The sequence below is a fragment of the Pediculus humanus genome, genomic scaffold, assembly GCF_000006295.1.
Source record: "Pediculus humanus corporis 1103172107561 genomic scaffold, whole genome shotgun sequence".
NCBI lineage: Eukaryota > Metazoa > Arthropoda > Insecta > Psocodea > Pediculidae > Pediculus > Pediculus humanus.
Window position 1 is genome coordinate 161,200 of NW_002987176.1, and position 24,939 is coordinate 186,138.

The 24,939-nt window shown below is 31.9% G+C and overlaps 2 protein-coding genes across 2 annotated transcripts; both read left to right on the forward strand.

Moving 5' to 3' along the window:
• Positions 1 to 3,518: 3,518 nt before the first annotated feature.
• Positions 3,519 to 20,905, forward strand: Phum_PHUM211450 (notch, putative; the record flags this gene model as incomplete). The annotated part of the gene is made up of 31 exons (XM_002425561.1): positions 3,519 to 3,581; positions 3,907 to 3,950; positions 4,087 to 4,361; positions 4,783 to 4,978; positions 7,846 to 7,979; positions 10,542 to 10,748; positions 11,227 to 11,532; positions 11,919 to 12,101; positions 12,207 to 12,443; positions 12,520 to 12,826; positions 12,908 to 13,167; positions 13,247 to 13,517; positions 13,612 to 13,844; positions 13,941 to 14,235; positions 14,330 to 14,619; positions 14,743 to 15,048; positions 15,264 to 15,497; positions 15,596 to 15,826; positions 15,906 to 16,093; positions 16,198 to 16,493; positions 16,579 to 16,777; positions 16,861 to 17,049; positions 17,665 to 17,906; positions 17,997 to 18,318; positions 18,421 to 18,601; positions 18,686 to 18,837; positions 18,920 to 19,385; positions 19,469 to 19,668; positions 19,773 to 20,063; positions 20,123 to 20,458; positions 20,564 to 20,905. 31 exons carry the CDS (start codon positions 3,519 to 3,521, stop codon positions 20,903 to 20,905), a joined length of 7,476 nt encoding a protein of 2,491 aa, XP_002425606.1.
• Positions 20,906 to 21,663: 758 nt separating this feature from the next.
• Phum_PHUM211460 (Annexin A5, putative) lies at positions 21,664 to 23,981 on the forward strand (the record flags this gene model as incomplete). The annotated part of the gene is made up of 5 exons (XM_002425562.1): positions 21,664 to 21,828; positions 22,304 to 22,685; positions 22,758 to 23,084; positions 23,184 to 23,354; positions 23,869 to 23,981. The coding sequence occupies 5 exons, from the start codon at positions 21,664 to 21,666 to the stop codon at positions 23,979 to 23,981; spliced, it is 1,158 nt and encodes a 385-aa protein (XP_002425607.1).
• Positions 23,982 to 24,939: the final 958 nt, after the last annotated feature.

The window sequence follows — 24,939 nt, forward strand, 5'->3', positions numbered from 1 at the left end:
TTTGTTCAAGATGGTTTGAAGTTTGTGTGTCGTATTTAAATAAAAATCATTTTGCGTTTTTAAAAATATTTTTCTAATAATAATAATAATAATAATAATAATAATAGCGTTGATAAAGTAATGTTGTAGCCAGGTACGGTTTTTCATATATATATATATATTTGAATAAGTGAATGCGTGTGTATGTGTGTGGCACATCATCAATTAATGTTTTTTATTTTATTATTTTGTATAAACCAGGTTTGTCTGGTTTTTTCTCTTTTTTTTTTTTTTTTTTTAGTTTTATAAAAGATTTGATGTTTATTTAAAAAAAAAAAAAAAAAAAAAAACATGGCGGAATTTTATTTATACTAAAATTTAATCGATTTCCACATACATAAAAAACTACGGTTGGTGGTTTATTATAAAAATTATTATTATTATTATTATTTTAATTATTTATTACAGTTTTTAATTTAAATTTTTTTTTTTTTTTTTTTGAAATCCAAGTAAATGTTTTTTTTTTTTTTTTTTAAATAAAATAAAGAATGAATCGAGTTGAATTATTATTATTATTATTTTATTATTATTATGAATTTTTATGTTTATACGAAATGAAATTTTTTTCGCGGCGCCATTTTGTTTTTTAATTTCCTACTAGCAACGTGGGTTCGAATGCGTTGTATATTTTTTATTCTTTTCATATACAAATTTTTAAAAATAAAAATTTTTTTTTATCAAATCTGGTTGTTTATTATTATTATTATTATTATTTCTTGGGTTGATTCACAATTTGACTAGAGGCATAAAGTTTAAAGGTCAAATTCTCTTTTAGGGGCGTGGTGACCTGGACCTTTAAGATGGTGCAAAATAAGAAAAAGAAAATTATTGAAACGTACGGACTCTCTCGAGAGAGCTCGTTTAAAAAAAAAAAAATTAAAGGCTTTCAAGCCCTACATTTGATTATTATTATTATTATGGTCTCTCTCTCTCAAGACCAAAAACCAGTTTTAGGAATGAATCAGTATTTTGCGAAAACTTTTATGAAAGTATTCAGGTGGAGTCGGAATAAAAAAGAGAGAGAGAGAGAGAAATATGTTTTTTTATATATAAAAAATGGCAGGAGGTGATCTGGGAAACAACATTCGATAGCAGAAGTCGAAAAGTTGTTTTTGTTGTTTGTTGTTTGTTGTTGTTGTTGTTTTACGTTGGGTAATTTCCTTACATCAACTTTATAACAACATGTATTATGATATTTCAAGATATAAAACTCGTAGATGGTTGAAATCTATAAAGTCAGTTCCTTATATATAAATAAGTAAAATTTTACTCTTTTTTTTTTCTAGCTACCGAATTCTACGCCATGTTTCTTTCTTCCCCCCCCTCGCCCCTTCGTGATCGACCACAAAACTCGTTGCAATCGATGCCGACTCTAATTTGTTGATTTTTTTTTTTTAATATTCCTAGCAAAAAAAAAAAATACCGCATTTAAATTGCTCGGTTGACCTTAAAGGTTTACGCGTAATTTTTTAAATAATAATAATAATAATAATAGAAAATTCGATAAATTACATGAAATAAATTTTTACGATTTGTTCGATTGCGTTGTATCCATTATCATTAAAAAAAAATTATTTTGTTTGTTTATGTTTAACGATTTTTTTGGGGGGGGGGTTTAATGTGTGGAAAGGGATCTGTGCGTAAAATTGTCATTTTATGAATTTTTTTTTTTTTTAATACTTTATTCATTAAAAAATTTTTTGATCGAGTTTATCCTGTTTAATAAAAACGAAAATGAATGAATGATGAATGGGATTAACAGCTTATCGATTTTTATTATCCTGATTTAAACAAATTGTTTAAATTTTTTTTTTTACCTTCAACGGATTCGTAAAATTATTTAACCGTAAAAAAAAAAAAAAATCTATGTATTAATTAGGCGATAAATTAAATAAGTAAAAATTTAACCGCGTGGAACGTGGAATTTTTTTTTTTTTTTTTTTTAAATTTTGTTTTACCAACCAATCAAAATAATAATAATAATGATGTAGAATATATTTATGTACATAATGACACAAAAAATATTTAGTCGAATTATGAATCAATAAATATATATTTATAATAATTAGAGAGAGGAGAGTTAAAAAATAAAACGATCGATGGTGTGTAAAACCTTGTCCAGTGAGGACAACCGACGCCTAAAAATTGCCACGTTTATTATCATTATTATTTTTTGTAGGTGTGTGTGTGTGTAAGGCAATTCATACGAAATGATTTTCAATAATTCATTCATACACACATTTAAATAGGAATAGGAAAATGAGTATAAAAAATACAAGAAGAATTTTTTTTTCTTCTCTATTTTTATATAATGGTAGCCGGAATTTAATATATATATAAATTTATAAAAAATAAATAAATTATTTTATGTAGAAAATGAATGTTTGATTAAGGGAACCAGTTGTTGTGAAAAAAAAAAAAGAAAAAAAAAAATTGTGTTTGAATTTCAATTTATGATAATTTTGTGAAGGGAAACAATTATTGAATGCAATGTACAACATATAATGGCAAAACGTCACGGTGACGTTCGTTCACCTTTTTTTCTTTCTTTTTTTTTTTTTTTTTTGTATTTATAAAAAATATTATTTAATTTTATTTTTATTTTGAATGGTATTTAAAATCAATGAAACTATCCGACGATGAGTTTCGTTAAATATGCACGTGAGTAAAATGCGTCCGTACACGTGTATGTGTTAGAAATTAATTCGTAATTGTATCATTCGGTTACGTATAAAATGTTACTTTTACTTAAAAGTAATAATAATATAATTGAATTAAATAAATTGTTATTATTGTTTTGTTTTTTGCCGTCGCCATGTTCTTTTTTCAAAAAAAAAAACAAAAACAAAAACAATTACGTAATTTTTGGGGAGGGCAAAAGGAGGGGAGAGAGGAGGAGGGTTTACGTGAATGTAACAAATTGTGAAATTGCAAGCATACCTTAAAATTATACCATTTAGCTGATTCCCAGGTTTATCGGTTACGATATTTAAACTCATGATTTTTTTTTTCTTCCCCATTTTACCAAACAATAATTATTTTGAAAATTGTTTTTTTTTTTTTTTGTTTTTTTCTCGAGTAAGGATTGTCCATTTTAAATTTGATTCAAAATAAACGAATGTAAAATGGTTGACGTATTTTTTTTACATAACGGATTTTTATTCTCTCTCTCTCTTTTTTTTTTTGTTTAACAACGTCAGTGTTGTTGTATGTTTAGGCGATTATTTAAACACACAACACTAATTGTTTAACTCTTTAATAGTTGTTTCATTTATGCTGTAAAAAAAAAAAAGCTGAGCTTTCTGTGAGCGCAAGTTCCTGTAAATTGTAATTTTTTTTTTTTTTTTATGTGGGCGACAAAATGGTGAGCGTTGTACATCTTGACGTAATTTCTCATACGATTCGGCATCGTTTTAAATGTCTCGTTAACGTCCTCCAAACAATTTTCTCTCTCTCTCTCTTTCTTTCTCCCTTCAAAAATGGATGATTTGATAATTGTCGTTTGTATTTATCCGAACAATTTATTTTACCATTGCATAGGCGTAATTTCCCTCTCCGTCTCTCTTTTTGACTCTGTTATGTTAATGCGTATGAATTTAAATGCAAATATTTTATATTTTATTTTATTTATGCCGTTATCATTTTTATCATAATCATCATCATCATCATGATGTTTGTGAGTCATTCATGCATCGTAATAGATAATAGATGAGAGAATAACCAACCTGCACGGCGAACTTGAATATTTTAGCAAAGTCGTGCTTTAAAAGAATTTAACAACAAAGAAACCAAAAAAAAAAAAAGTCAACAAAATAATAAAAGTTCGAGTGGGATCAAATAGTATTATTATTATTATTTATCTGTAAGAATGCCTTGAGTAAGGTTCACGTGAAACAGTCAAGTATTTACCTGTAATAAAAAAAAAAAGGAAGTCGAAAGAGTTAATTTTGCATCATTTCCTTTATTTAATAATTTACGTATAGAAAATTACGGTACAAATTGTTATCGAAATAATAATAATAATATTATATTGCTTTTTTATTCTAGTTGCACGTCAAAATACGTCGGAGAATATTGTCAACATTTGAATCCGTGTCACACGGGTCCAGGTCCGAGGTGTCAAAATGGAGGAGTTTGCAAAGTGAAAACATCTCCAAACGTGTTGCCATCATTCACGTGTGCTTGTCCCATAGGATTTTCAGCATCACTCTGCGAAATCCCCGTCGATAACGCTTGCGATAGTAATCCTTGTACAAATGGGGGAACGTGTTCGCTTAAAAGTTTGGACAGTTATAATTGCACGTGTGCACCTGGATTTACCGGTAAAGAAATTTTTTAAAATTCATTTTTTTTTTTTTTTTTTTTAGTTTGAATCGCATGTTGTGTTGTCTGCACAATATTCGATTGTGGGAATATTTTTTTTTTTTTTTTTTTTCAAGACGAATTTTTGTGCGTGATGAAAAAATTGTTTTTTTTTCTTTTGCTAAATTTGTCTCTCTCTCTCTTTTTAAAGGTATTATTCTTCCTTTACTAATTGCGTTTTTTAACCCGTGAACCCGAGTAATTTCTTTTTTTCAAATTGCATTGCCTGAATTCGATTAAATTACTGCGTTTAAAAGCCTAAATCAGTTATTTTCAATTTAAAATTCAATAAAATTTTTTAAAAATTTCATTTCGTTTAAAAAAGAAATGTTTATATGTAGGAAAAAGTTTCAAAGAATTATATCGTATTTTTTATTTTAGGACAATTTTGCGAATTGCAAGATTTTTGCGCTTCAACCCCTTGTAAAAACGGAGCAAAATGTGAATCGTTAGAATCAACATATCAGTGCCAATGTCCTCCAGGTATTTACGGATCGGATTGTTCGTTAGACGTTGACGAATGCAGCAGCAATCCTTGCATGCATGGAAATTGTGTTAATACGTTCGGTTCATACGCGTAAGTATTTATTTTTATTATAATTTTACGGTTGATAATAATGATAAATGAAGAAATTAATATTGGTACGATAATTGTCGTGGTATTAGAATGAGGAAGGGTTCTTTTCAAATAGTTATTGTTAAATTTTGAAAGGGCACGAAGACAAAACGATTGACGCCTCCCTAAATCTTATCTGTAAAATTTTTATCAATTAAAAAACTACGACGCATTCATTTAGGGGAATTACCCGTAAACGATTTTGATAAATAAGTTTTACAATTTTTTTTTTTTTTAAAGAATAAATTGCAGCATTTATGCTTTGTGTACTTCCTTCCTTAAATAAACCGAGGGCTATTCGATGAATTTTCTTTTTTTCTCTCTCTCTCTCTCTCTCTCTTTTTCTCTCACGCTTTATAAATGATTTTATATTTTTTTAATTTAATTTTTATCACGTGTAATTATAAATTTTTATAATGTCATTTCCTACGGGAAAAAAAAAAAAATTTTTTTTCAAAAAAAAATATCACTTTTTCATTTACTTTGTCCGACGACCATATGTTTTTAATTAAAGTCGTCAAACGGCGGGTAATTTTTTAAAACAAATATTGGCAACCCTGTTTTTTTTTAACGTTGCGTCACTTTCGTTAAACCACGACGCTCGCTCTTCTTAATCCTTCTTTTTATTGTGTGTGAACCATTTTGTGGCGGTAAAAATTTCTATTAACTGAGATGTTTTCTGATATTTCGATTGGAATTCAAGGTGGGCTGGTTTTTTTTTTTTTTTAACAAACAATTTTCCTTTTGTATAAAGAAAAAGTAATGGAATGGATCTTTGATATTGAAAATATAATTTAATGTTATTTAATAATCGACCACGCGCTTTTCTAGTCTTGCAGTCATTATAATATAAGATAATAATGATTTTCTTTTTTTTTTTTTTTGAAAAGCTAAAGTCTAACTTCTTTTTTAAATAAATTTTATGTTTTTAATGTATAGTGAGTGTAGGGAAAAAAAAAAAAATTGATTTTATTTATGGCAAAGGAAGAAACATAATTTTTCTGATTGGAAATTGAAAAAATTGTTGATAAATAGTATGATTGAATTTCTAATAAAATTTATGTCTGTCTTTTTTACTAATTATTTTTCTTGTCTTACACACATACAGGTTTATGTTTTTCATAGGTTTTCTCTAAATATTTTATTGTCCTGACAGTAATTTGTTAAATTTATCGTATTGAAGATTACTTATTATTGATTTTAATAATTTTTTTTTTTTTTTTTTTTTTTATTGATTGTCTGTGATGGTTATAAAATTTTGTTTTCCTTTTTTTACAAAACATCAAATAGAATAGTAAAAACAAAATATCTTCTATCTTACAAGCATTTATTTTTTAATCATAGGAACTGGGTGGTCACTTATTCGAATAAATTTTGATCTTGCAAATTAATGTTTAAATTTTTTACCAACTTGTAATTATGGTCGATTGTATTTTTATTTTTTATTTTTGGTTTCGTTTATTGTTCTTAAATGAATACTTAAATATTGTAATGAAATGTATACTTGTTACAAGGAAATAATAAGGAGTAATGGTAGAAAACGATGGGAGTTTAGCCAAAGCTAAAATGATTTGAAGTGAAAGGTCTGATTAGTTTAATCGTTTTCCAAAGCAAGTTCATCTTATAATGTAGTTCTAACAGTATATTGAAATCAGGGTGTTGGGGGGAAAGCACCAGAGTCGATATTGACAATACTAGTAGAAGGCTTCTTTCCTTAAACACAATAAAGAAAAAAAAATGCAAAAAAACATTTCGAACAGTCATAAAGTAAAATTTTGAAAGGGATACATTTGCCCAGCACATGGTTTTCATAAGCCTTCATATTACCAAATGTGATTTAGTTTTAAAGTTTATTTTGCTAAAACATAATTGACTTATTTACATCTAACTATCCTTTAAAATGTGAATAAAATGATTAAAATAAGATTAGTTCTACCTTGCATACTAAGGGCTTTTGTCAAAATTTTTAAAATATTAAAATTATTACAGGTTACCACAGGTTTATCCTTTTCAAGACTTAGGTTTAGTGAAACAAAAAAAAAAAAAAAAAGGTTTAAAAAATGTTTAATGTTATAATTTATAGTTTGAAATGTATATAACTATGTTTTTCTTGCCAGCCTTTTATATAATTAATAGGTTTATCAAATACCTTCATGTGAAGGCAGTGAACTTACTTGTTTTATTCAATTTAAAATAAATGGATAATATGACTCCGTTTTTTTTAAATGTTTCTCTTCTCTCTCTCTCTCTCTCTCTCTCTCTCTCTCTCTCTCTCTCTCTCTCTCTCTCTCTCTCTCTCATTCTATTTTATCTTTCTTTCTTTTTTTTTTTTTTATTAATAACATCTTCTAACCATTGGTTTTTACAAAGACTTATTATCCGGTGGCTGTATGTAATAATGCTATATATGGTCAACAACATGAACGGTAATTTTTTTTTTTTTTTTTTTTGTATAAATGTGGCATTGATTGATTATTTTCTCTTTGCTTTCCACGGTTGCCATTTTTCATTTTGACAGAATCAAAATTGTTGGCTTTTAAAAATTTCAGAGCAACGATAGAGATAATAATAATAATAATAATAATAATAATAATAATAATAATAATAATAATAATAATAATAATAATGATCAATTTAAATTTTTTTTTTTTTTTTTAATTCTTTCACTCAAATTCATAATTCATCAACTGGTGTGTCTTGTGGAACTTCCACCGTTTATAAGAAGCCGTTTAATTTATTTTTTATTTTTTTTTTGTTGTTGTTGGTAAAATCAATTTTTTATTAAATAAAATCTTTATTTATTTATTTATTTATTTATTTATTTTCAGATGCATTTGTGATCCGGAATTCACGGGGAAAAATTGTGAAAGTGAATATATACCGTGTAATCCATCGCCTTGTAAAAATGACGGATTTTGCAAAGAAATCGATTCTTTGACATACGAGTGCAAATGTCCTCCAGGTATGTTTATAATATTATTATTATTAACACCACTATCGCCATCATTACCATCATCATCATCATCGTGAAGTATTATGGATTTTAATGCGTTCGGGAAAATGCTTTTTCTTTTTGTTAAAGAAAAAATTAAAAAGTGTTGATGATAATCTTAAAAATTTCATTTGGTGTTGGGCATTAAATACGATTAAATGGAATTTTGTCATAATCATTGCCTCATGTTTTGAATTTATTTTTTTTTTTTTGTCGTCATTTTAAATATTCGAATGGTGTCGGCCTGATTTTTTTAAAAAATTTTTTAAAGGTGTTTTAATTCATTTTATTTTTACTCCATGTTTGTTTAAAAAGTAAGATTTAATTTTTAAAACGAGTTTAGTTTAATCCCCTTCATTATGTTTTTTTTTTTTTTTTTTTTTTTTTTTAAATATTATTTTCAACCCACATTTGTTGTACATTGAAGCTCTGGTTTTTCGCAAAAATAGGTTTTGAATGAAAGCAAATAAAATTTTTATTATTGCGGTGGTTTGGAAATTTATCCATTTAAAAAAAAAAAAAAATCTTTGAAGATGTTGAACTTCAAATGAAGATATCCCTGAACTCATTTCTTCTTATAGCGCTTTAAATGTTTTTTATATATATATATATTTGCGTGTGGTAAAGGCTGTTGTCTGATAGGTTTCCCCCCACCCCCCCCCACACACACACACGCCCGCTTCCGAATTTGTAAATTTTAAATATGGCGAATCCTTATTTATTTATTTTTTTAAGAAGAAAAAGACAAGAGAGAAAATGAAATACCATCTAAATAAAATTATTTTTTTAAAAAAAAATCTGGTTGTTTGATTGTTTGTTTGTTTGTTTGTTGGTACCTTGTAGGACGTGTGCCTCGAGCAATTTTTTCTACTGGATTTTAATCACTCATTTTTTTTTTTTTTTTAAAGGCCGGTTATATACACGTCATTGAAAGTAATTTAAGTTCCCACGCTATGAAAAAACAACCTCACTACTGTTACTGTTTTTTTTTTTTTTTTAACTTGTATCAATAATAAAAAAAAAATTTTCATTTATTTTTTTTCCCGGTTGAGAGAACATAAAATTTGTGATGATAATTTTTTCGTACATGGTTGATATATTCTTCGTATTCGAATCGTCGGTTGTATTTCATCAATTGTCGGAATTAAGATTTTTTTTTTTTTACAATGGATATTAATAATAATAATTGATTTTGATGGAATGGTCAATTTAAATTATTTGAGCGTAAAGTTATCTGCAGAGAAAATTAAACGATGGTGCTGCATGCATTCATTTCTTCATTCACAAATAAATAAAACATTTTGTGATGTAAAAAAAAACATGGGGATTATGTACTTGTTTGATTTGATTGAAAGATTTTTGACGAATGTGGCGAACTTTGACGAAATGTGACCGGATTTTAATATTTTGACACGATTTTTTTTTTTTTTTTTTTTTTTTAATACCAGAACGTTGAACTTGGAAGAACCAATTGGCAGAGAAAGAACCGTCATTAAATTTGTCGCTTTGAAAGAAAAAAAAATAAAAAAAAAAAAAAATTTACCTTTGAATAATTTGCATTTAAATGTGAATTTGTTGGATGAAAGTACATATAAATGTTTCCATTATTCTCGTGTATTTACTTTGAAGGGAAAATTAGATTGATGAAGTCCCCCCCTTTTTTTTTCTTAAATAAGAAGACAAGGGAAGGGAAAGCACAGAAGGGGAGGGTCAAAAAAAGGACCAAGACCGATTCCATCCGATTTTGTTGAAAATAAATGGCGATTTTGTTTTTCTGTTTTGTATTTGTTTGAAAGCTCATTTCGGGTTTTTACACGAGTCAAAGTCTTGAATTTTATCTTTTTTTTTTTTTTTTTTTTATGCAATGAAACTGGATGTGGTTGCCGAGTGAGAATGATGGTGTATTTTTAACTTTGTTGCGGTTGGTCCTGTCAAGGATTGCGCGGGCGTTTTTATCTCCGTCCGTTCACAAGGGAACCGCACCGTGAGACCGGAACTTGATAGCGTTACCCAAATATGTCGTTGATAACTTTACAAAAATAGTAAGGAAAAAATAATGATAATAATAAATATGAAAGAGAAATAAATGCCACCAAAATGCATGTCCGCAAACGTAATGCCCACTGGAAAATGTGGAGAGAAAAAAAAAAAAGAAGTTTTGAGTACGACAATATGTGGAGGGAATCAAAAGGCCTTTTTTTGGGCTTTTTTCCTGCCGAAGATGAAGTTAGGTAGATTAGGTTTGGTGCGTCAAAAAATTGCGTGCACGATGAATGACAGTTGATAATTCGTATTTCTCAAACGGTGTAATTTTCTACGTCAAAAAAAAATCAGGTTGTAAGTGAGAGGCAAAAATGTTGGAATATCGATAAACGGTTGCTGTGAAATAAATCGTGTGTTCGTAGCGATCCCTCCAGGATCACGGGTAAAGAAAAATTTGACATAATTTAAATTCCATCGATGGTTTAACATTTCGATGATGCTATCTATCTATACCTTGATTAAATCCTGTTTTAAAATATTTCGTTTTAGGTTTCCAGGGGAAAAATTGCGAAGAAAACATCGATGACTGTCCGGGAAATCTTTGCGAAAACGGTGCAACTTGCATAGACGTGATAGACGGATATACCTGCGCTTGTCCCCCGCGGTTCACCGGAGAATATTGCGGAGAAGACGTGGATGAATGTTCAATAAGACCCAGCGTTTGTCAGAACGGAGCTACATGCACGAACACTTTAGGTGAGTAGTCTTTTATCCTGTTTATTTGTCTGAATATTTTTCCGCTTAACAGTCGATTAACTCTTTAATAATAGCAAACGTTCCGACTTACTACTTGGTGACTTTCTTTCCCCTCGGTTACAAACACTTGTTAAATTATTATTATTATTTTTATTATTATTATTATTTATTTTGTACAAGTGTACGTACGTATGTATGCATAACGTTCTTTCTTCGGTAAGAAGACATGAAACGAAAAGTGGAAAAAGTAAGTCGTGCACCATCCACATTTTTTTGTTTAAAAAAAAAAAAAAAACATTTTCACGTTTCTTTTAGTGTTAAATTATAAACCTTAATTAAATTTTACTTTATTACATTCTTGGGCTCACAATTAAAAACCTTTTTATAAGATTATTTCTGACGCGGGTTTCAGTTTTTTTTTATTTTTTTTTTTATTTTCACATTTAGTCTTAAATTATATCCTTTTATGTTTTTTCAGGCGGATTTTCATGCATTTGTGTTAATGGATGGGCGGGACCCGATTGTAGCACCAACATTGATGATTGTGTGGGTGTCGCTTGTTTTAACGGTGCTACCTGCATAGATCGCGTTGCTAGCTTTTCATGTAGATGCACCCCCGGAAAAACAGGTTTACTGTGCCATTTAGACGATGCTTGTACATCTCAACCCTGTCACGTAGATGCTACGTGTGATACAAGTCCAACAAATGGTAGTTACACGTGTTCATGCGCGTCCGGGTATAAAGGAGTCGACTGTTCTGAAGACATAGATGAATGCGCTCAAGGTACGAAAGCCAAGCGGCTTTTACTCGTTAGTGGTTTGTTGATAATTAAATTTTTTTTTAGTATTTTTTTTGTCACTTGTTTCCGTGCCGATATTGTGAAGTAGTAATACGTCGACTAAAAAAAATACTGTTATATTTGTAATTGTGTAAATTTGTTCACAGTCTGTGTTTTTGTTTGATTAAACAATGCAATTTCCGTTAGCATGTTGATTTCTATTGGCATAATCAATACTGCTGATTAATTGCAAATATTAAGTCAGGAAATAGTCAGAACCTTTGGAATTTTAATATTCTTATCGGCTTTGAAATTTCCTACAAAATTAATTAATAATAAAAAAAAGAAAAGAATATTTTTTTTTTAATGCTTGCGTTTTTTTATTATTTAGGATTTCCTTGTGAACATGACGGTATTTGTGTAAATACACCTGGAAGCTTTGCTTGCAATTGTTCTCAAGGTTTTACTGGTCCTCGATGTGAAACAAACATCAATGAATGCGAATCACATCCTTGTCAAAATGATGGTTCGTGCCTGGATGATCCAGGAACTTTCCGTTGTGTTTGTATGCCTGGTAATTTTTTTTTTTTTTTTACATTTTTATTAAACTCACCAATTTAAAAAAATTTTTTCTTTTTTAAAACGTTTTTAAAAAATTAAAAAATTTAATGTCGTTTAGGATTTACGGGAACTCAATGTGAAATCGATATTGACGAGTGTCAGTCAAAACCGTGTTTAAATGGAGGCGTTTGCAACGATTTAATCAACGATTTTCGGTGTACGTGTGCAAACGGATTTACGGGATACAGATGTCAAATAAACATCGATGATTGTGTTTCCAATCCTTGTCGTAATGGTGGATACTGTCAAGATTCGATTGCTGGATATACTTGCGAGTGTCCCTTGGGTTTTACAGGTAAATTTGACGGAATAATTTTTTTATAAATTATTTAACTTAGAAAGTGAAATAATTATTCAAAATTAAATTTTAGGTATCAACTGTGAGATAAATATAAACGACTGTCAATCTTCCCCGTGCCATAGAGGCGAATGTATCGATGGTGAAAATTCATTTACCTGCAACTGTCATCCTGGATACACTGGGTATTTGTGTCAAACTAAAATCAACGAGTGCGAAAGCGATCCTTGTCAATACGATGGACACTGCGAAGATCTTATTAACGGTTATCAGTGTCGATGCAATCCCGGAACGTCTGGTCAGAATTGTGAAATAAATGTTAACGAATGTTACAGTAACCCTTGTCGAAATGGAGCTACGTGCGTTGACGGGATTAATAGGTAAGCGATCAAATTTATTAATGTATTATTGCTTTCGAAAATTGTTTAAACGTTTTATCGTATTCTTAATTTGTTTTTCAGGTATTCTTGCGAATGTATGGCAGGATTCACGGGTCAACATTGCGAAACGAACATCGACGAATGTGCCAGTAGCCCATGCGCCAACGGTGGAAAATGTATTGATCAAATAGGAAGTTTCAAATGTGAATGTCCTCGCGGTTATTTCGATGCTAGATGCCTCAGTGATGTCGATGAATGCGCATCAAATCCGTGCCTTAATGGAGGATCATGCGAAGATGGGGTCAATCAATTTATTTGCCATTGTCCGCCAGGCTTTGGAGGTATTTATCGTTTTTTAATGTTCAAATCAATTTAATTGTCATTTTAAATATTTTTATAAATACTTATTCGTGCGTGTAGGAAAAAGATGCGAAGCGGAAACTGATGAATGCGGTTCCAATCCTTGTCAACACGGTGGAACCTGCAAGGATCATTTAAATGCGTATACGTGCTCGTGCAAATTAGGATACACGGGTGTAAATTGCGAAACAAACATAGACGACTGCGCTGTAAATCCTTGCAGAAATGGAGGCTCTTGCATCGATTTGGTCAACGATTATCAATGCGTGTGCGTTTTACCCTTTACTGGAAGAAACTGTCAAGAAAAACTTGATCCCTGCGAACCGAATAGGTATGTTGACATCCAAAAAATTTTTTATTTTTGGTAAAAACGTGTTATTGATGTATTTTTAATAAGTATTTAATTTTAAATTTAATTTTTCTAGATGTTTTCACAACGCCAAGTGTTCTCCTTCCTCAAATTTTAAAGACTTTGCTTGCTCTTGCACGATGGGTTATACAGGTAGATTATGTGATGAAGATGTTAATGAATGTTTAATTTCATCTCCTTGTCGAAATGGAGCTACTTGTATTAATACCAACGGTTCATACCATTGTCAGTGTGCCAAAGGATACGAGGGACAAGATTGTGTCATAAACACCGATGACTGCGCTTCATGTAAGTTTCATAACAATTGTTTCTTTTTTTTTTTTTTTTTTTTTTTTGTATTAAAAACTGTTTTAACGTAATTTTTTTTGTTTTTGTTTCCTATAGCACCTTGCCAAAATGAAGGGACTTGTTTGGACGATATTGGAGATTATACTTGTCTTTGCATAGAAGGATTCGATGGGAAACAATGTCAAATTGACAAAGATGAATGCTTGTCAAATCCTTGTCAAAATGGAGCCACTTGTAATCAGTACGTCAACTCCTACACATGCATATGTCCATTAGGATTTAGTGGGATCAACTGTCAGACCAATGATCAAGATTGTACGGACAGCAGTTGCTTAAATGGTGGGCAGTGTGTCGATGGAATTAACAATTACACTTGCATCTGTCCTCCAGGGTAAATGATGATAAATTTTTAAGTAAAAATTTTTTTATTTTATACACTTTCTGTAATTAACTAATATTACCTGTAAAAAAAAAATTTTTTTCAGATATACCGGCGCTAATTGTCAATATAGAATAAATGAGTGTGACAGTGAACCTTGTTTGAACGGAGCTACCTGTCACGATCACATTCATTATTACACTTGTCACTGTCCGTACGGATACACGGGTAAAAGATGCGAACAATACGTTGATTGGTGTGCAACCGATCCTTGTTACAACAAAGCAACTTGCTTGCAAAAGGAAAATAAATATACGTGTGTGTGCGCTCCCGGATGGACGGGTAAAGTTTGCGACGTTGAAATGGTTTCGTGCAAGGATGCCGCTATTCGTAAAGGTAAACTAATATTTCTCGCTTTGTTCGACAAATATTTTCTAAAAAAATTTAAATTTTATTTGTTTACAATTTAATGATTGAAATATGAATAATTTTAATTTTTTTCTAAAATATTTTTTTAAGGAGTATCAAAAGAAGAACTTTGTAACAACGGAACTTGTGAGGATATCGGTAACAGTCACAGGTGTCATTGTTTAGATGGTTACACTGGAAGTTACTGTCAGCATGAAATTAACGAATGCGATTCAGCGCCGTGTCAAAATGGAGCCACGTGCAAGGATTTGATAGGCTCATATTCGTGTCAGTGCGCCAAAGGTTTTCAAGGTCATAACTGCGAGTTGAACGTCGATGATTGTCAGCCGAACCCTTGCCGAAATGGAGGAACATGCCATGATTTTGTGGATAATTTCACTTGTTCTTGTCCTCCAGGTAAAAAAAAAAAAGAACTTATTTATTCGTTTCGGCACGAAAGAAAAAAAATACTCTTCTAAACATATTTATAATTGCTTTTAAAAATTTACAAATGAGTCCCAGTGCTTTACATTTGCATTTGCAAGAGCAGCCTGTTGCATTTTCATCAGGATTGATATTAAGATTTGTCATAATTCTGAAAATAAAATAAATTTTTTTAAAATTTAAATTAGGCACTCTTGGAATTTTATGCGAATGGAATGTTGACGATTGTGTACCCGGTGCCTGTCACAACAATGGAACTTGTACGGATAAAGTTGGAGGGTTTGAATGCAAATGTCCTCCAGGTTTCGTCGGACCTCGTTGTGAGGGAGATATTAACGAGTGTTTATCTAACCCTTGCTCGCACACTGGAACTCAAGATTGTGTTCAACTTATAAACGATTATAAGTGTAATTGCAAAATAGGTAACTTTTTTTCCCCCCCCCCAATTAAGCAAAATCATATTTATTTAAAAAAAATTATAAATTATAAATAAATTCCTTTTTTTTTTTTTTAACACAAGGATACATGGGACGACATTGTGAAGCAAAACAAAATTTTTGTGAAAGTTCACCGTGTCAAAACGGAGGAATATGTTCTCCGGAAGAGGCCGGACACTCGTGCGTTTGCGCAAACGGATACTATGGGAAAAATTGTCAATTTTCGGGATCTGATTGCGATTCAAGTCCCTGTTTGAATAATGGAATTTGTAAACTATCCGAAGGTGGAGGGTACCGATGCGAATGTCAGCCAGGTATGATAGAAATACATTTTCAAAATTGCCAAACGAGAAAATGAACAAAATACCAGTAAAGTATTTTTAAAATTTTTAGGTACCGCCGGAAATTATTGCGAATTGGATGCTCGAAACGAATGTGCCAGCAATCCCTGTCAACACGAAGCCGCATGCCAAGATCTTGTCGGCGATTACAATTGCTTTTGCCCTCCTTCTTGGACGGGGAAAAATTGTCACATTTACGATATAACATTCAAGGGAGGCATCGGAAGAAACACCCATAGAGTAAGAATTTTCGAGAAAAAAAAAAAAAAAAAAAAAATGTTCGATGATAAATTTATCATTATTGATAATTATTAAATCATAATTTTTTTTTTTTTATTTTACAGCCCAAGCATCCTCTAACGACGTTGTACGACATTGATTTCGAGAGAGAAAAAGAAAAATGCATAAAAAATAATTGCCGGGAAAAATCTGGAAACGGAAAGTGTAACGAAGAATGCAATACAAGCGCATGTCTTTTTGATGGAAACGATTGTTCTTTCGGATTGAATCCCTGGAGAAATTGTACGGCTCTAATTGATTGTTCGAAAGTTTTCGGAGATCTCGAATGTAACGAAGAATGTAACAATGCTCAATGTCTTTTCGACGGAAAAGATTGCGATACAATAATTGAGCCGTGCAAGTGAGTATTTTCGTTAAAGGAAGGGAAAAAGTTTTTATTTAACGCGACTTTTACTAATATAATTTTTTTTTTTTTTTTTTTTTAGTCCGATTTTTGAAGCCTACTGTAGCAAACATTATGCAGACGGAAAGTGCGACACTTGGTGCAACAATGTAGGATGTAATTGGGATGGTTTAGATTGCGAACAACAATTGCAACCGACTTTGGCAACGGGAATGATATCGGTTATTGTTTTAATGGACATGCAAACGTTCAGAAGTAACATACGACCATTTTTGAGAGAGGTAATTATTATTATTATTATTATTACTCGAGGCAAAAGCGTTTCAAGCTGAATCCTCATTTTACTATTATTATTTGTTTACAGATCGGTATACAACTAAGAACATCAGTCAGAGTTAAACAAGATCTTTTGGGCAACGAAAGGATTTACCCGTGGAAACCTGGCGGCGAACCCAGTGCGTCATCGTCCTACGGTGGCGTTATTGCTTATTTAGAAATTGACAATAGTAAATGTATCAAAGACGAGAGCGAGTGTTTCACGTCTGCCAACGAGGTACGTTTGACAAAAATTAATTATTTTTTTTTTTTTTTTTTTTTTTTTTTAAACACCAAACATTTACAGTTACAGTTTCCAACTTATTGATTTACATACCTTTTAAAATAATAATAATAATAATAATGATATTGTTTTTGTCACCAGTTAATTTGTAAACTATTAAAGCTTAGCTTAAACTGAACTTTACTTACTAGCTTAAAAATAAAAACTCATCCTTATATAGTTTATACATTACGGAGCATATAAATGAGGTACGAGGGATTACGTACGACGAAGTTTAATTAAAAATGAAAAAATGAAAAGTTGACAGGGGTCACGTTATTTCCTGTAGTGTATATGGTGTGTTGTCTTGCAATTATTCAAGGACGAAAAAAAAAAAGTCTTAAAGTTTTATTTTTGTAATTGTTATAATTATTTAGTCAGTTTAAAAAAAAAAAAAAAAAAAAAAGAAAAAAAAAAAATCACAGTTAATTTTTTTTACAGGAAAATCATGTCGGAAATATTATTTAGGTTTTTTAAATTTGTTTTCAGTTGTTTTGTTTCCCCGCATTGATTTATTATTATTTTTTAATTTGTAAAAAAAAAAAAAAAATTTAAATTAATTATTTTTAGGCTGCTGATTTTCTTGCTGCCAGAAAAGCGACTCATACGCTGTCGAAGGCTTTTCCAATATATAAAGTTCAAGGAGTCACGGGTGCATCCGACGATGATGTTCCGACAAATGCCAAATATGTGTTCATTGGAGTTTTCATTGTGATATTTTTGGGACTTTTGGTCGGAGTCCTCGTGACGGCTCAACGAAAACGTGCTCATGGTATCACGTGGTTTCCGGAAGGTTTTCTTCGAAATACCAGGTAATAAGAAAAATTCCAAAAAAAAATTGCATTCCATCAATTCGATTGAATAAGTCGAAATAAAATTTTTTTTTTTTTTTTTTTTTAAAGTGGTAGCGGACATAGGAGGTCTAGAAGAAGAGGTCCCGATGGACAGGAAATGAGAAATTTAAATAACAAGCAAAGTTCTCTAAATCCATTGGATGTTGAATTGCCGCCTAATGGAATGGGTCTTCCTCATCCCGGTCAGTGGTCCGACGACGAATCGGAAATAGCAACTCCCAAGAGAATGAGACTATGTGATCAGGGGTATGCTAGCGATCATACGGCCATTACCGATTATGGAGAAAAAGAACCGAGAATGTGGACTCAGCAGCATATGGAAGCTGCTGCAGCGATACAGCAGCCGGCTATGCTGACTCCTCCAAGCATGGTTTGTGTTTTTCTTCGATAACGATGTTTTTATTTATTTATTTTTTTTTTCCCTTATTCGAAAATTGAATTCATTTCTTACTTTATTTTTTTTTTTCTTCAGGATGATGGTAACAACGTAAATGCTCGTGGGCCATTGGGAATGACACCGCTAATGGTGGTAGCAGTGCGAGGTGGAGGCATAGATACAGGAGACGCAGATTGCGAAGACGATGGTACGGCTCAAAAAATTGCTGATTTAGTTGCTCAAGGTGCTCAATTAAACGCTACAATGGATAAGACTGGTAAATTTTTTTTAACAAAACTTTTTATTGAGATATTCTTCAATGATCTTTAAAAAAACTTTAATTTTAAAAAAATTTTCTCAGGTGAAACTTCCTTGCACTTGGCAGCTAGATACGCTAGAGCTGATGCTTCTAAGCGTCTATTAGATGCGGGAGCAGAAGTTAATTTGCAAGATAACACGGGAAGAACTCCTCTTCACGCTGCCGTTGCCGCGGATGCAATGGGAGTTTTCCAGGTAGGTACCCGTTTGATTAAATTTATTGTTCAATTATTCGTAGTCATAAATTATTTATTATAAAAATTTCATTATTTTTTAGATCTTGTTAAGAAACCGAGCCACAAACCTTAATGCTAGAATGCATGACGGAACCACTCCTTTGATATTGGCAGCCCGTTTAGCCATCGAAGGAATGGTCGAAGACTTGATAAATGCCGATGCAGATATAAATGCTGCGGATAACAATGGCAAAACTGCTTTGCACTGGGCCGCTGCCGTCAATAACGTCGATGCCGTGAACATTCTTTTAGCACACGGAGCAAACAGAGATGCTCAAGACGACAAAGACGAAACTCCCTTGTTCTTAGCGGCCAGGGAAGGAAGTTACGAAGCTTGTAAAGCTTTGTTAGATAATTTTGCCAATCGGGAAATTACAGATCACATGGATAGACTTCCCCGCGACGTAGCCGGAGAGCGGTTACATCACGATATTGTGAGGTTATTAGACGAACACATTCCTAGAACTCCGCAAATGACAACCATGATTTCGAATGGTCCCATTGTTGGTAAGTCAATTGATTAAAATTAAAAAGGAAAAAATTATGGAAAGAAGAACAAATATTAATCGTTTTACATTTTCGAATTTCAGGTTCTCCGAACCATCACCATCATCCTCATATGATAACCCATCCTACCGTGATTGGTGCATCGGGCCCGAAATCAAAATCTAAAAAACGACCCAAATCTTCGATTAATAACCCAACTTCTCCTGATATTGAAGGAGCCGCGACTACCGTGCGAAGAAAGGGTAGCATTAAAAAACCTAACGGGAAAAAGAATTGTAATCAGGTACGTTTCTTAAATTTCCACCTTTTTGCCGGCTCGCTAGGAGTCATATTCATTTTGTTTTTGAGTGAATCGTTAAAATTTTTTATAAATTTTACGCATTTCAGGAAGGTAATGAAAACATGGCTTCCCCACTGGACTCTTTGGAAAGTCCACAAACAGTAAGGAGCATGGGAACGGACAGTCTTCCGAGTCCATATGATTCTGCTAGTTTGTATACAAACGCATTTACACAAATTCACAATTTAGAAAATGGAATGATTGGAAAGCAGCCTCCCAGTTACGAAGAAGGAGCTTTGCAAACTCTGCACGCATTGGGATTGGACCCGTCATTTAACGCTTTCGGATTGCCTTTTAGGGATATTGCCCATCAGGTTCGTGACAAGGAATTTCCGTGGGTTTTTTTTTTTTCCAATTTACAACACAGTAATTCATTTAATAAATTTTTTTTCAACAGTTACATCAGAGACAGACGTCTTTACCGGTTCCGATTCCGGGGTCTCACACTCTTTCACCCCCGTACAGTAATCATCAGTCGCCGGGATCTCAATTGACGCTATCCCCGTTGGGTCAGGCGACGCAGTCACCGGGTTCTCAACAGAGTCTGAGTCCGGTGACGTCTTCTTATTTAAGTTCGCCGTCTCCTGCAAAAGCAAGACCTTCTCTCCCCACGAGCCCGACGCACATTCAAGCCATGCGAACCGCAACGCAAATGAAACACGGTTGCATGGCTCAACAGGGCTTTGATTTTGCTGATCTCCCTCCACAAATGTACACAGTAACTAGTTTGCCGGTAAGAGTTTTTCTTTTTTTTTTTTTTTTTTTTTTTGTAAGAGAACGACTAAATGTCGTCAAATAATTAATGAATGGCATCCTAACACAAAAAACATATTTACAGTCTCCTCAGTTCACATCAAAGACTACAACAAATACCAACAACAATCCAAGTACAAATGTGCCTCTCACGCAAGTTCCGAAGCAGAACAATCCTCAACTCGGAGGAGGTCAACAGCAGCCTACACTCCAACAACAGTATTATCATTATTTGACGCCTCCGAGTCAGGACAGCGTGGATGGAACTCCTCAGCATTTAGAAAATTTTCCAACGCCTTCGCCGGAGAGTCCAGGACACTGGTCGAGTTCATCACCCCGTTCGAATTCGGATTGGTCCGAGGGACTCTCGAGTCCAAACGCTTACCTTCAACAAAAGAACAAAGGCTCAGACGCCATATATCTCTAAATATAAAGCTCGAAAAGCTTTACGAACAAAAGGGGGAAAAAAATAAAAAATAATAATAATAATAATAAAAGTTGTTAATTATAACTTTAAAGACTGGCGAAAGGGGGGGGAGGAGGAGGAGGAGGAGAGAATCCTTCGATCTAACGCATAATTTTGCGAACGGTTAAGTATTCATAGAATACTTTTTTTTTTTTTTTTAATCGACTATATTAATTTTAATAATTTTTTTTTTTTTTAAAGTTAGTTTATTGTTTTTTTTTAAAGTAAGTAAAATTTTCTGTAAATAATTTTTTATACATTAATTTTATAAATAAAAAAAAAAAAAATTTTGCTTTATTGACGAATGTAATTATATAGTACGGAACAAAAAATAAAATAATTTTTGTATAATTTTTATATATTAATTATTAATTAAATTCCTTTTATTCAACCGACGGTTTTGTTGATGTGACTGACGTGGAATAGCAGAATAAAAAAGATCGTGTACGTAAAACGTCTAGAGTCACGTCGTAGTTCAATTTACACGTCTTTCGCAAATGATGGTTTACCGTGTGGTTTTTCCATTGGTTTAGTCTGCAGTCATTTGCCGTGGTTGGAAGTGATTAAACGTTACACATTCGCATTCAAGTAATTTTTTTTTGTATTTAAATAAGAATATATATTTGAAAAAAATATGGCTCAACAGTATTATCCGTACAAGGTAAAAATATATATTTATATATTTAATGATGGGGATTGTTTAAAATGAAAAATTCAAAATGAATTCGAATCGTTCGAGATGTGATTCATTTAACGTTCTCACGCCCATATCGTGTACCCATTACTCATCGATTACAACCAGTATATTTTTAGGGATAATGAAATTTATTTGGGTCAGGGTTGAAGGACATTTTTTTATACATATTTATCTCGTTCGTAACACAGTTATTAAATAATAATAATAATAATAATAATACTAAAATGTAATAAATGTAATGAAGATTAAACGTAACTTAAAAGATTATTATTATTATCATTATGAACATGTCGGTGTTTTACACGGTATACGATAACTCGATTTGAAAATTTTCTTAGAATGTAAGTCACGTGACTATTAATATTAGGTAATGCCTAAATATCATTACTAACCGTACGTGAAAATGTCAGTGAATTGAAATAAATAACGAATGACACAGTACCGAAGTTAAAATTATTATTATTATTATTGTTTAGTTAAAAATAATTTAAACAAACGTTCGAATTCCGTTGAAAAAAATTTTAACCGTTTTGCAAATTTACTCGTCGCCCTTTGTTTGTCATAGCGATTATTATCATTATTCTTTTGTTAGCATTTCATTCTTCTATTATTATTATTCTCGTCCTGTTCAAATATCAATCAAGAGTTTTTTTTGTTTCTAGTGTCAACCGACTGTGTTTCCCGCGGATCCTTTCAATGCACAAGATGACGCGACCATACTTAAACAAGCAATGAAAGGTTTCGGAGCGGATCAGAAAACGATTGTCGAAATTTTGGGTAACAGAGGAATCGTACAACGTCTCGAAATTGCGGAAACGTACAAGACATTGTACGGTAAAGATTTGGTGAAAGATTTGAAAAGCGAATTGAGTGGAAAGTTGGAGGACGCCATTGTTGCTCTCATGACTCCTCTGCCTCAGTTTTATGCCAAAGAACTTCACGATGCCGTGAGCGGATTGGGAACGGATGAGGAAGCCATTATTGAAATCCTTTGCACTCTCAGTAATTACGGAATTAAAACCATAGCTACTTTTTATGAGAACAGTATGTCGATTATTTTTTATTGTTCGTTTGTTTGTTTGTTTGGAAAAATATTCAATGTTTGTCTCGTTTCAGCCTACGGTAGATCGTTGGAAAAAGACCTGAAAGATGACACGTCCGGACATTTTAAAAGATTATGCGTTTCTTTGGTCCAGGGAAACAGAGATGAAAACACGGAAGTTGACAAGGAGGCGGCTTTGAGCGATGCACAAGCTTTGGTGTCTGCTGGAGAAGGACAATGGGGAACGGATGAATCCGTTTTCAATTCCATTCTCGTTTCGAGGAGTTACCAACAGTTGAGACAAATATTTTTGGAATATGAAGAATTGACGGGTCACGACATTGAGAAAGCAATAAAAAAAGAATTTTCCGGAAGCGTTGAAAAGGGAATGCTTGCAATCGGTACAAGAAACTTTTTACACAATTCGCTGTTGTTTTTGTTATTATCATTATTATTATTATTGTTATTGTAACTACAGCAATCGTTTCCTCTTGTTGCAGCAAAATGCGTGAAAAGTAAAATTGGATTTTTCGCCGAAAGGTTATACTACAGCATGAAAGGACTCGGTACGAATGATAAAACATTGATAAGAATCATCGTATCACGTTCGGAAATAGATTTGGGTGACATAAAAAAAGCATTCGAAGAAACCTACGGTAAATCCTTGGAAAGTTGGATCGAGGTAAATTGATGACGATGAATTTAAAAAATTTTGTCATTAATTGACTTTTCACACGAGGGGGGGAGAAGGGGGAAGGGGGAAAGGGAAGGGGAGAAGGAAAGCAATAAAATGAGTCTTTGAAAAATTGTCGCAACCTTGCAAAAAATTATATTCTTTTGACATTTAGACGTTTTCAACTCTCAAGGTTAATTCTTATCGAAATAAATAAATAAAACGGTTTGGAAAATAAAGAAAAAGAAAATGAAAAAAGAAAGAAAATTTTAACGATAAAAAACTTTTGGTCTCTCTCTCTCTCTCTCTCTCGGGAAAAAAAAATATTTATTTAAAAAACAAATATTTATTTAATTTTTTTGCGGAGAGGAAAAACAAGAAAACAATGGAAGGGATCGTGGGAATGTTAAATTAAAATGTTATCGGGGAGGGAAAAAATAATAATAATAATAATGATAAATAATATTTGTTTTTAAATTTTCGATAAATTCCTGTTGGGAAATGTATTACAGGGCGACACGTCGGGCGACTACAAGAAACTTCTACTCACATTGGTGGCTTGAAATTGTTGCAGGGCGAAACAAGCGGAGAATTGAAAAGGCTTCTCGTGTCATTGGTCGGATAAAAGATGGTAGAAAGTTGATAAACAAAAAAAAAAAAAAAAAAACAAAAAAATTTAAAAAAACTTTAAAAAAAAAAAGAAAAAAAAAACATGTAAAAAACGTGTCAAGCGTCGAGAAGAAAAGAAAAAAAGAAAAAAGAAAACAAAATGGCGGTATTATAACTACTCGATTGTTCCACGACGTTCTCACAGATTCCACAATATTTTTTCAGTATTCATTTTTGTATTAAAAACATAAAAACATGAAAAAATTTACATAAACACTCAGAACTGTAAGTAAAAAGTTTTGGGGATTCCCAAACGGGGGTGGGGGAGAAAGAGGGGAAAAGAGAAAAAGGAACTTTCGGTAATTCTTTTATCTATTTTCCACAGGGAAGAGACGGGGGAGAGAGAGAGAGAGAGAGATACAAAAAGGGTAACAAAAATACAAAATTAAATATTTGATCAAACGATTGTTTTTTTTCTTCTTCTCCGTTTTGAACGTTTAGAAATAAGTTACCTTTCTCTCTCTCTCTCTCTTTTTAAAATTATTTTTTAATTAATTTTGTAGGGATTCCCCTCACCCCCCGCTGGGGGAACAAAAAATTAAATGATTTAATTCATTCCGACCCGTTTAGTACCTATATAAATATCTATTGAATCATGTTCTTTATTTATTCATATATGTATTTGTTTGTTTGTCAATGAGTTTCACGGTCACGTGTTTGTCTTATTATTATTATTATTGTTGTTATTTATTATTACTTAATCATTATTTAACCTTCATTCTAATCAATCATAAAAGACGAAGAGAAAAAGATAGAGAGAGAGAGAGAGAGGGAAAACTATAAAAACTTGCCGAATTCACGTCACAAATTATCAAATCCGAATTGAGACGAATATTTTTTTAAATGTGATAAATATATTATTTAATTCGCTGATAACGATGATAACAGCAGAAGCAGAAGAAAATACCAACAGC